This window comes from Lissotriton vulgaris, chromosome 8 (genome assembly GCF_964263255.1).
Source record: "Lissotriton vulgaris chromosome 8, aLisVul1.2, whole genome shotgun sequence".
In the NCBI taxonomy this organism is placed as follows: domain Eukaryota; kingdom Metazoa; phylum Chordata; class Amphibia; order Caudata; family Salamandridae; genus Lissotriton; species Lissotriton vulgaris.
Genome location: NC_141696.1, coordinates 778,335,205 through 778,348,785, shown reverse-complemented (window position 1 = coordinate 778,348,785; position 13,581 = coordinate 778,335,205). Strand labels below are relative to the sequence as shown.

The window sequence follows — 13,581 nt, the reverse complement described above, 5'->3', positions numbered from 1 at the left end:
TCTAAATCATATATTATGCATGTTGGCGATAAACCCAAAAAGAACTTTGTTTTTAAACTGGATGAAGTCCCAATACCTGTCACAGAAACATTCTCATATCTTGGTGTCTTGTTTGATACCAAGCTTAGCTGGGGTCCCCACCTGGCTAAAAAGAAAGGAGAATTGACAAGGGTTAACGCTTCTGTTTTTAAATTTGCGACATAACTGGGAAAGAAGCCAACTAATGCAATGATTAACATTTACAACGCTAAATCTGTTGCCACAGCTGCATATGGTAGCGAACTATGGGGTTAAGTGGCAGGAGAACAGCTGCAGGTTGTTTAAAACAATTTTCTAAAACGTCTCCTTTGTGTCCCCACTAGTACACCCAACCTGGCAGTACATGAAGAACTGGGAATCCAGTATTTAAGTGATATCTTTTCTTTAAGGCCTTTGATCTGTTGGGTGAAACTGTGGTTAAATCAGGACATACCCCTTACCCACTTGATTGTAAGAGATCTTGTATCTCAGGATAAACATATGTGTGTCCCCTTGTTAAAATACTTGAAAACCTGCTTTTCCAGGCTAGGCCGTTTGAATTTGTTTGAAAATCCTAGCGGAATTGTGAAGGGGGATGTAACAGCAATCAAACAAGCCTTTTTTAAGGACAAGTTGGCGGAAAGGGAAAATGAGGAGCTTATGAAACCAAGAATTAGGAAATATGTCATCTTAAAAACTTGTGAAAGCATGGAGCCATATTTAATGAGTAGTTTTACTTCACATGAGAAATTCTTGTTGACTAGGTTCAGATTTGACATCTTCCATCATCTTTTAATTCGACCGAAGTCAGATATTTTTAACAAGGTTGCAGCGCCCTGTGGCTGCGACTGGAAGTCTCCACAGGATATGCTGCATTTTATGTTTTCATGTAGATTTTACGAATATCCCCGCAAACGTTATCTTGTTGCGCTCCTAAGGAGGCCTAATTTTAACCAAATCAAACCTGCATTTTTATATCTACAGCTTTTGTATAGCGATAGTGTTTTACAGGTTATAGCATTTTTAAAATTAACTGTTAAACTAAGGAATTGCTTAGACCAATGATGCTGTACTCGCCATCTGCACTTTACTATGTATTCAGATCAATTAATTGGCTATGGGCTACGTGTAATATGACTTTTCGATGTGACTATGAATTATTGTAATATTGTGCATTATGTTTTAAATTGTATTGTACATATGTGTACTTTTATGGTGTGAAATATAACTGAATAAAGTTTCTATTGAATTGAATTGACCAGACCATCAACTGACACTGCTAGAACACTCTGGTACAGATTAGAACACTCACAGGTATTCTGGGAAGCTAAGGAGGTAAGAACACTAAAGAAGGGCTAAAGACTACTGTCAGCCATATTACAAGAAGAATCAATATACAACATCCTTCATACATCCTTGCTTGCTAGTGGTCAGTACTGCCTCTTTGTCCTTCCTAGTTCTCGTCCGTTCCTCTCACACTGCAGGGACTAAGAACTGTCTCATTCCGCTATGGTTCTTTATATGTTCTTTGGGGGACTATTTTTTTCCTTTTTTCCTGGTCTGTTACTGTTTATCTGTGTTAAGCTTCTGCCCCATAGCTGCTTATATACAAACATACTAACCCTCCCACCCATCTCCTGTTAGTGCCACAGTTGTTTTATTGCTGCCTCCTGCACCAAGCCTACGGCTCCATTTATTGAATTTATTTAGCCTTTTTGCACTTTTCAATGTCCACCATCAGACGGGCTTCTTTTTTGGTAGGATATTTGTTTTGTGCTTTCTTTTAAAGAGGATTGTGCTTGTTTTTACTTACATATGCAGAACTCCAATCATGGTGGAGGCATGGTACATGGACGAGTCCTCAGAGGACCAGAAGCAGCCACATTGGTTGCAACCCAAACAGCTTGTGAGCATCACTAAATTGGAGCAGCTAGGCATCTTCTACTGGAATGTAAGGGAACCTGTAGACAGCACTGGAAGTGCCACAACTCTCCCAACATTGCTTTTTTTTAAAAGTTTTATATAGCGCAAACTTGACCCCACAGGTATGAGAGCGTTTTACATTAGCACCCATTGTATTACAGTCACACATTCATTTTTCAGGCATGGATGATTAAGGGATTTGCCCTGAATCACAGGATGCTTGAGCCTCCCACCGTTGGGCCATATCCAAATGCTGATATCTTCTTTCCCTTTCCTCCCTCTTTCCTCCTACACTCCTAGGCATGCTTTGCTCAGTATTTCTCCCCTCCCAGGTCTTGCTCTCCTCTCTGGTTTATCCCTCTTTCCTCCTCAGGTCCACACCACCTTAGGTCAAATTTGACCCTTTCCTTCATAGCGTCATGCTTAAAACCCCTCCCTCCCTTCACTGTTTCTGTTTTTTTTCCTTATTTTAATTTTACATTCGCTGGGGCTACCACCCCTCCCCCAACACAGGTTTTTTTTGTTGCTGTTTTATATAGCGCAAACTCAACCCGCAGGTATGAGAGTACTTTGCATGAGCACCCATTGCATTACAGAGACATATTCATTTTTCAGGCACAGGAGGTTAAAGAATTTGCCCTGAATCAGAGACTGCTTGAGACTCCCACCGTTAGGATACATCTGAATGCGGGCCTCTCCTTTCCTATTGCACCCTCTTTCCTCCTACACTCCTAGGCTTGCCTCGCTTAGTATTCCTCCCCTCCCAGGTTCTGCCCTTCTCTCTGGTTTCTCCCTCTTCCCTCCTCAAGTCCACATCACCTTCAGTGAACTTTAACCCTTTACATCTGCACATTGTGCTTGAATCCCCTTCCTCTCTTCACTGCTCTTGCTCTTGTTTTACTTTTACATTTGCTCAAACAATGGAAGAGTGCAGCAGTTTGCAGTAGCCCAAGCAAGCTGCCTCTCAAGAAAACTCTGGATTTGGATAGATTCCCACTGGAGTTTTACCAAGTATTTTTGTATATGCTTCCAGACAGACTCCTGGGCGTTTTCTGGGGACCAAGCAAAGGCGATACATTGCAGGAGACCATAATAGTTACGATACCTACACCGGAAAAGGATCCAAGGGACCCAGGCTCATACAGACTGTTAAATATGTTAATATGTTAAATGTGGGTAAAAAAGTGCTATCCAAAATATTAGATTTTGGAGGATAGCTGGGAACCAACTGCAAGACAACCAAGGCAAATATATTCTTGGCTACAGCATTCTAATGGATATGAGGCGCCATAGCCATGTACTGCATATAACAGAGAAAACACAAATGGAAGGCACCCTAGAAGTGCTTGAAATTGAAAAGGTGTTTTATACACTCTGCTGGGAATATATGTTTGTAGTTCTCACTAAATTGCCTTTAGACCTAACTTCTTGTAAAGGGTCCTATTGGGTCATGTGACATTGACTAAATGGAAATTAGAGTGGGGAACCTGAAAGGGCTACCCTCTGTCACCATTATTGTATGCCCTAACAATTGAACCACTTGCAATCTGGTTGAGAGATGCACTGCGGCTGTGGAAAACCAGAGCTGGTGATGCTATAAATACTGTGTTTATGTATGCGGATGATACAAAATTATATTGAAGCCATTACAGTATTCAGTCCTTCTGCTTCTACAAGAGTCAGGTAAGTTTGTAGAATCTTTGGGCTTGCACATTAGTTGGAAAAAACAGGTATATTTCCACTGGCGAGACTGGTAGGGAAAGCGCAGAGTGAGTTCCAGACAACAGACGTTCAATAGTAGTTGGACAGGTTCTGCTTCTTAGAGATTTGGATGGTGCACACATTTCGAAAACAATATGACTACAACATGTGTGGGGATAATGCAGGAATTGAGAATCTCCATTCAATTCTTGAACATGCTCCTATTTTATATTATGAGTAGCAATAGACAAAATGGTGTTCCTTCCCCTTGGTTATACACACTTCAAAATACAATGTGCCTGATACCGATAATGACCACAAATGAACTAGGCAACCTTCTGGTGTCTCTGGTATGGACCAGGAAGAGAAGCAGAGTTTAACTTGAAACTCCAAAGCTGAACAGAGAACAGCAAGGGCTTGGTTTACCCGACCTTGAGCTATATTATATAGCCGAACAGCTCCAACATTCAGTAGGATTGTGCGCTGACGCAGGGAACAAGGAAAAAGGTTACATAAGCATTTAACAGAAGACACTGCTAATTTGGTTGATGGAAGGAGAGAAATTCCCAGACGACACTCCACATGCAGTGAGGCAGGTGCAGTGAGGCAGGTGATGACAGCCTAGGAGACTGCAGTCAGATTAAAGTACTGAGGAAGCCTCCATTCAGATATGGTGGCTACAACCTTTTCAACAAATAAGTGCTGATGTATAACTAACTACCTGGGGGGAGGGGGATGTCAAACACTGGAACATCTATATTTGGTAGACATTTTTTAACCTTTGAAGAGGTCCAGGAGGTGTTTGAGGTCTTGCCAGGAATGGGCTGTAGCATCGAGTCATGTACATATAAAGCCTCGAAGGCTGAGAGATGACAGGCTCTGCTGTAGTCAAGGGAGGAATGGGACAGAGACCTACTGAAACCACTTACAGATGAAGAATAGGGAAAAACCTGATTTAAACTAGTACATTTTAGGTAATTACATCAAACTTACCTGACCCCCTCCAGACTACACAGAATATTCCCTACTAGACTCTCAGAGAGCCCAAAATGCAGAGGCTGATAGTCTACATTCATATGTATGACTTGGACCTTTAGAAAACATCTGGGTATTGGGGAGTGACAGGTATAAAATTAGAATCACAGAAAGGTGTCAAGGGAGGTTGATACTTCAAAAAGACATTCATAAATCAATTGATTATGAATGTCTTTTTGAAGTATCAAAACTAAGCAGAAAAAATGCTCACAAATCTCAGAATTAGTGGTCTCAGGTTTATCGCGAATATTTAAAATAAACCTCCCTTGACACCTTTCTGTGATTTCAATATTTGGGCGGTCCAGTCTGCGGAGTCCAGGACCCAAGCCTTCCCTGTTTTCACTAGCTTTAAAATTAGAGGCACTAATCAGATAATGCATGCTGGATGTTGCATTGAAACCCCAATTCAATACAGCACTAGGCTTACTAGAAGCTAAATCTCAATTAGAAATACACTGGCTTTCGGACAAGAGAAGGACCAAGATTGCCTAGGAAAAAGATATGATGCGATGGGCCCTGACAGAAGAATCACAAATGAGAGAAGTCAATACAGATAAGGGAGTAGAGAGGACTTGGCAGAATGGGCAAAGATGACGAATACAATGACAAAATCCTGAAAGGGAACTCATAATAGTGGATGGATAAAAATTAGAGGTGTAATAGGGGAGATTGAATGAGGAGAACGGTTATGGCATGGTTCTTAAAATAATAGGGAGTAAGATACAGAGAAGCAACTTAGATAAACATAAAGAAAGGTAGATGTGCTGTGGGAGTTGGTGACTATAGACCCAATGCTATGTTCAAGGGGTGTTAAACATGTGTGTGGAATCGGAAAAAGTAATGTGCATACACAATAAGAATGAGGTAAGAAAGACATTGATACAAGCATACGAAGTTGATCAAGTTACGATAAAGTTGTTATGATGATTGATGTGTGAAAAATCCTAAATGAAGATATAAAACAAGATACCATTATGGTTACAGTGGAGTTCCCCTAATTAATTTAATTTATTTGAACTAATAACAAATATTCAGCATTTGTGTCTATAAAATAATGTGTTTGGTTGAGGGACTAAAGAATTCATTTACATGTATTAAAGTAAAATAAATCACTGCAATAACATTTTTACATGGGTTAAATGTAAAGTTTTGGGTAGCAATATAGAAAGGGGAAGGGTGTAATAATTATTATATTGAAAATTAAGTTAAAATAATCACATTAATAACAAATAAATACATGTCATTGTTAAAGGTTTGGGTTATATTTTGTGCTAGGCACTAGTCACCAGTTAAAGGTCATAATGAGGAGTGTTAAGTTAATGGTACAAATGATGTTAAATATAGTCCAATATGGTAATGGATGGGATAACATTTTCCAGGTCATTGAAGCTGAGGTAATGCCAGGAAAGATAATTTTATGGATCAATTCAATGTTATTGCAGCAATTGACATTCAATCGTTACAACAATATATTTCTTTTGAGGTAACAAGAGTATTAAACCCTAGTTTCAATACAGGGCCATTGATATCCTTACTTTGATGTGACTTGCATCTCGCAGGGTTTTTCAGATGCATTTTGACATGGGTCCATAAAAAACAGATCCTCATTGTCTCTCAGATTTTTTCCAAGCCAATACAGTGAGTTCGCACTTTCTTTATCTGGGGACCCCAAAAATGCTGTGCAGCTCAGAATCTTTGCTTTTCCTGAAATAAAAATACATGTTTTACTATGTATTTCAGGGGTATTAGCAGTTAACCTGATTGCCTACATCATTGCTTATGCAGCATAAATAAGACATCTGATATTTGTGAATATGCATAACCTATAGAGACCTGGACTCCCATCCCACACCCCACCCTGCCCACACACGTAGTCTTTGCTTGCTGTGTGTATACAATTAAGCTGTTAAAATTGGAGTACAACCAAGTGTGGCTTCTTAGACTTCAGTTACATGCACCATCAATGCAGCGTTTCATCATTATCATCCGCTTCCCAGGCATTACTTTATTATGAAGGATGCAAATTTTCTTTCATAAATAATTTGAGAGGCAAAACAAGATCAGCGTTTAAGATAACTATATTAGAATGCAAACTAAACATCTTTCGGTATACCTAGGGGTGGGAGGAACTCACTGAATTTTACTCAGCAGAATTCCGTGGAGTTGCGTACAAACTTTGCGAGATTCTGCGGAGTTCTGCCAACAGATTGAAAATGTGCACGTCGCACTGCTCACCCTGCACTTTAGTGCCGGTAGCACGAGGAGCGCTGAAAAATCTGTGCGAATGGCACAATGCATTGTGCAAGAGTGTGTGGCCATTCAAGTTGATTTTTCTGCCACTGGAGTAGAAAATCTACTCAAGCAGCAGCAAATCTACTGAAGAAGAAGCATCCATTTGATTGTGACCACTTGCTTTCACCGGTGCTAGAAAATCGCCCCGGGTAATGCCAAATCTTGCTCTCATTTCTGGAGTCTTGTGGGCAAACATTTCTGCCACGTGAAGTTTGGCAGAACTTGGCCAGAACTCTGCGTAACAAGAGCAATACAGAGTGGCCAAATTGTGCCGATTCCATGGCCGGAATGAAACATTCCGTCCACCCATGGGTATGCCTATGTAGCTGCTTTTGCATTTAATTAACATGATTTCCTTTTGCTTCTGCCCATGAAGCTCCTACCTACATTTCTGGTGAGTTTTCCATGAATGTTGGAAACATCCTGGCCTTAAGCAGAACATGCTTGAGATATGGCCATACTAATACAACAACTTAAAATTGACGTGGAAGGCTATTTTAACCTTTTGAACTGACTCTATAGGAGACAACCAGAGGGTATTTTACAAAAAGATCCTTTCAGTGTAAATGAAAATAGCCCCATGAACGTTTAGAAGTTGTTTAATCTCAGATTCATTCTGTTCTCAGGAAGAAAAACAGGAGTATTAGCTCTAAAAAAGAAGATTTGAGAAGACCCTTTAGGCAAAAACTGTAGTACTTATTTTAACAGAACCCTATCAAGAAAATATTGTAGACAAAGCACTGAAATAACTAAGTATCCCAATTCACCTAATTTACATGTACAACTTGCAGCCAGAACACAACTTTAGCAGACACACTTGAGAGGGAAACAGAAGAAAAGGGTTCCAAAGTGGAGCACTTGCAGTCCTTTCAATAATCTAGGCAGATCCCATGGAGGAACTGGAGGGTGTACAATATGCCTTTTATTCAGAAGATTTCTAAGCTATCTGGGAATCGAAGGGAGAGTTTTTTGTAACCCTCAAATTGCAGCCACTGAGCAGCTCAAGTAGAAACAGCTAGACCCTTAGAAAAAAATGTCCTGTAAAAGGCTAGAATTAGAAAGGCATCACAATATACTGGATTTAGAGAACGTCTATCTTTACACCAGAAGTGAGCCATCACTTGAATTAACAAGCTACAGTTATTGGACTCTGAATTATTTTCAAGAGACACTCCCTGAAACACCTATGAAGTTACAGACCTAGCCTCTCAGCCTCAATGCTATGAGGTGAAGGTGAGTGAGATACTGTTTAAGAGAAGGCAGGGTGGGTGGAAGATGAACTAGAGGAGCAACTGGCAGGTTGCAAACATAAAGTAACCCTGGTGTGTGAAGTCAAAAAAGGTGCTACTAGGATCACCAAAGTTGCTTCCCTTTGAATCTTCCTCATCACTCTTGGATAGGAGGGAAATGAGAGGAAATTAAATAGTACAATGTTGGGCCACCTGAGAAACAGGGCATGCACTTCACAGTCGTCCTGACACCAAGCCTTCACAAATAATTGGGTGAAGCACTTTCTTTTGAGGAAAACATTTCAATACAGAGAAATATGAACCAATTCACACTCATCTGGAAAGACTCTTTTTACAGCTGGTAATTAACAGGACACATTCTGCTTAACTTATCTGCTGTTTGATTTCCTTTCCACAAAATATAGGTTGCAAAAAGAGATATTAGATTAATCTCTGGCCAAGGGCAAATATTTTCAGCCTGTTTGACACACATTGGGATCTTGATTCCCTATTCTATATTAACATGATTTCACTACATAGGGCCTGAATCAGATAGGGTTAGGAAGGCCTCCTAACAGCATTTGCTCCGTCCAAATCGGATTTGGAATGTGTCTTTATGAACGACTTGAAAGGGTTCCGACTGACCGAGTACGATTCGAGTTAGGCGTTAGGAATATTCCAATCTGAACCCAACGACATTTGGAATGCCCGAGCCGTACGGAGCAGAATCGTACTTCTCTATGGGCTGTGTTTCCGAACGACCGAGTACGATGCTGGATTTAGACAGCTTTTCCGAATCGTGCCATCCGACTAAAATCGGCAGTTGAAATCAGACTTTGGGGGCCTGTAGTGGGTCCCCCTGAACTCGGAGCCTTACCAATCAGGCCCATGGGGTTCCTATGGGTCCCCCTTATAAGCCATTCACAGTGTGGCAGGCACTGGGTGGTGCACACCACAGGGTGCCCGATTTTCCCCAGCCACCCCTTTCTTCAATGGCAGCCTATGCATTCAGTTGGAACAAAGGCTCTCATTGAAGTAAATGGGAGTCCAAACAAATTGTATCTGTTAGCATCCGCATGCATCCTACTCCTTGGTTGGATTCTCCCGATTTGGTCAGAACCATTCCAAAACCCATTTGGTTGGGAACCTTTCCAAACTGCATTAGAATCGGGCCCTTAGTTGCAGGTTTTTATTAGAACTGCTTTCCCTGAATAATCAAAAGAAACTCTTGAAGAGCTCAAAGGAATGCCAGTAATTCACTCTAGTTTAAGGATTTCTTCTTTTCGATCTGAGATCATCGAAATTGAATTTCCTGATTCTCTAAAGTAGACCCCTGCATCAATGACTAATGATTTCCATCCTTTTTTATAATTAATGGAGATAAAGCAGTGAAAGAGAATCTTCGTTGACATCGCTCTGTAACGAGCCACCAAGATAATGCTTGGGAAATACCTGGAGTTATCAGAAGTGGAATCTCTTAATTCTCTAATTATTGGGACCAGTATTGCTGCAGATGGTGAACTGGAGGGTTCAAATGGCTACCACTGCATTTGTAGATTTTATAAAAACTTTGCATTCTAAGTCAGTCTCAGGCAGTCATTTGAGGTTGTATTAATAATTGAGAGACATGAGACTGAGGATAGAGTTGCCTGTACTCGGGGCAGTGGCATGGTAGCCCAGCACCCATACAGCCAAACTTATAATCGGGCCCTAAGTTCTTTATATTCCATGCCAGGGTATAGCATCTACTGGTTAATATTGAGGGTAGAAATCATCTACCTCAAGCTTTTGTTCTTGATAACCCAAAAGTTCTCTAATAAGGAAAAAGCCCCCTTGCAATTGAAGGCCACTATCATGTTTACCTTTAGGCAAGAGGTCTTGATCATCATCATCAGGCTGTCCCTCAGTAGGATATGGGTCAGGATGTTTCGCAGGGGTCAAATCCATAGTACCTAAGCCATATAAGATTGCTTAGACCAGTGTTTGAAATGGAAAAACAGAAGTGCACTTGGAGTTGAGGAAATGGATGATGAGGAGAACACTTCTTAATGCTGAACCTCCACATTATGACAATTCTCACTCTACTACCTTCCCTCCATCTTTTCAAAATGAGAATAAGGGCGAATGGTCTTTGGGCCTCTTTATATAGAAGCCTCATACATCATGTGATTTCAGAAAAAAGCAGATTATTAAAAAAGGAAAATGGTTCAAACCTCCGGTCCTTTGGAGCCTTCACACCATCCTGCTGTGATCTGGAGTCTTAACTACTAGACCACAAGTGTATGCGTATTATAGTTTTATAAATAAGTATAATTTGCATTGAAAAATATTGAAATAATCAAGAATTTAAGTCATTTTAAATTGTGCAGGAAAAGATATAAAACAACCAGCATAAGGGCAAAAAACAATAGGTAGCAAAGTTCTGCTCAAGCATGGACTATTAATAATGCTTTTTAATGTGGCTCGTCTGCTGGTGTATCAAAGAGATAACTGAGAAAAAATCTTCATTTATACATACTTGTTATAGGGGTCAGCCAAAGATTACCTCACAAAATATTGTGTTTCCACCCCCTTCCTAAAGCAACGAATATGTAATGAAAGAGAAGCATTCACATATGGCCGTCTGTACTAAAGAATTGCAAAACCAGACGAGATGAAAGATATGTTTTATCTGCCTGCATTCTGCCTCCAACTACCATTAGGGATGAAAGCGGCCTTGTGCATCAAGAAAAGGAACATCCTTTCTCCACCAGCCAGTATCCATTCCTGCTATATAGCAAGGGATAGAAAGGTTGGTCCATGCTCAAATTATGCTCCTGCATTTTAAATCCTGTGACATGCAGTGCAAGTCACAAAGTGAAACTTTTTTCTCTCTCGCCAGGAATCCTGGGGGCATATTATCAAGGGGGTTTATCTCCGCTTTTTTGGCTTTAAAAGCCAAGAAAGCGGAGATAAAATTATCTCCCTATTACCTAGCTGTCGCTAACACCAGTTAGCGACAGCTAGTAGGAGATAAAGACCGTCTTGGGCCCCACTTTGCATGTCGGTGATATTTATCACTAATGACATGCAAAGTGAGCGTGCCAAGATGTTAGCGACTGGAAACAGTCGCTAACATCGCTATCTCCTATTACCAACTTATGGAGATATTCGCGCTAAGCGCGAATACCTCCAAAAGCTAACACCTGCCCTGAGCAGTTCTTAGCCATGTTATCCAATGGGAGGTGGATAACATGGCTAAGAGCATTAGCTCTGTAATGCATGAATATCGCTGACTTTTCAGCGATATTCACGCATTGCGGCCGATTTTTATCGCATTTGCGATAAACCTTGGTAATACCAAGGTTTATCTGCGATAAAAATCGCCGCAGCTCAGCGGTAAATTTTTGTCTCTAACCAAGCAATAGCGATAATTATCGCTATAGCTTGGTAATATGCCCCCTGGTTTTGTAAAACATAAAATCAGTGGGTAAGCTTTGTGCTCATGTTTGTAATCTCGCCACCAACACAGACTAAACTGTCTGCAGAGAAAATTAAATTACATTAAAAAAATGTACCAGATGAAGGCTTCTGTCAAAAGACAGAATGGAAGAAGTGTTCTCTGCTTAGAAATGGGAAGAGATATACAGGATAAGGGCTGGCTCTGAGGGGATGCCAGAGTTAGGAAAGAGAGGCTGTCCAAAGTGAAAGCAAGGTCTTTTTACAGCTAATGGGGAAATAGTATTCGGTCCATAGAGTAAGGACTGGAATGAGGAAAATGGATAGGGAGATAATGTGGTAGATTTCCTTATCTGAATTATACAAGGCGTGTTAAGAATCATATCATATTGTAAATAATTGAACATTCTTGAATTGAAAGTTCTGCAACTGAACGTTCTATTAATTAAACACCGCACTTGGATAGGGAGTAGTGCCAATGCCTATTGGGGAAATTAAGTGGTGCAACTGAGAAAAGCAATGAGACACTGGGGATAATATAGCATAAAAGTGCCAAACAGCAATTTATCTGGGCAACAAGCAGTGAATGTAGTGAATTGCAGCGGGAATACAGCATGCTGCCATTGTTACCGGGTAGTGTACCGATTGTCTTACGCAAATTGGAGACCTCCTCCTAAAATCCCAAAAGAGGAGCTGTGTCTTTTATTGTGTTAGAGGTATTGCCGACTGTTAGCAGTGCTTATGATACACTTGTTATTAGTAGTGTTGTATTGATTGGAAAACTTGCGTTATTCCTGTATATTGTAGAGTAGTGCTACAACCTGCACCTTTCATATGCGATGGTATAGCGGCCAACCTCAGACAGAGCTCTGAGCACACTATACTATCTACAATGCACACTTTGCTGTGTGAACCTGGAAGTAAAGGTAGCTACTCTATAAATGTCTATGCTGACCCTGGAGCTTGAAAATGCAAGACATAGATTCCCTGTAATGATGTGTGTTTTTAAGTGGCTGCCCTGGACTAGAGACACAAATACATTGCTAATGGAGGGGTCACTGAGCTGGAGATCTTCCGAACTAAACTTCTAAAACACTTTTATTGGATAGATTAAAGTCGAATGTCAAAATAATATTTTACTCATCTATGTTCATGATCTTCTGGTATGTACTATACCATGTGAATTGTGATTGTGAAGAGTTTAGCATCCTGGTAGTGGTAAGACAGAGAGAAAAAAAGAACCTTAATATTCCAGACCTCTTACCACAACTCCTCAAAAGCCTTCTAGAAGGAAATATTTATTTGGAAGTATAACACTCAAGAAAATAATGTGGCAATGAAAGTTACAAGAGAGTTCGCAATTTACTCGGGGCATCAATTCAATTACTGGGCAAAAGCATTAAAATGTGTGCCAATTAACGGTTTCTAAAAAACTCTGATAGGCAGGAAGTCATACCTTTGCATGTCAAACTTCTCAATACAGTTCAGTAACTTTGCCATGCCAAACAGATTTAAAACTTTTCCTAGAAGTCTCTTTGCATGCCTAGTTCCAAATTTGGCACAAGTTTTATTTTTGTTAAGTTTCCACAATGAAGTTACAGCAGCTACTTTACAATTAAAGAGAATGGGGTTTATGAAGTACAGTGGATATATGTGTCTGTGTGCGTGTGTTTATGTGCATGCGTGAGTGTGTATGTGTGTGCAAAGATGTAGTATTCTTAACTCCACATCCACATACCTTCAGATAATCTCTGAGTAGGTGGGTCTTCTGGTTTCTGATTAATGTGAATAGTTTGTCAGTACATCTGAGTGCATCAAGTACATTGTTTCAGAGTCTTCAAGCCAGACATCAGAAGGCTTGGTTCAATGTTTTGGTTTTTCTTACTTTCAGGTTTGTCATGTCAGTTGCGATTTGCATCTGCTGTTTCTCCACCCTCCATTGATA

The 13,581-nt window shown here is 40.3% G+C and overlaps 1 protein-coding gene across 1 annotated transcript in view; it reads right to left on the bottom strand.

Moving 5' to 3' along the window:
* LOC147697975 (interleukin-18 receptor 1-like) overlaps positions 1 to 13,581 on the bottom strand; it is a 543,176-nt gene that overhangs the window by 280,887 nt on the left and 248,708 nt on the right. The window contains exon 6 of the mRNA XM_086933381.1: positions 6,213 to 6,381. Within this exon, the coding sequence (XP_086789507.1) occupies positions 6,213 to 6,381 (169 nt within the window). The remainder of the gene's footprint in view (positions 1 to 6,212; positions 6,382 to 13,581) is intronic.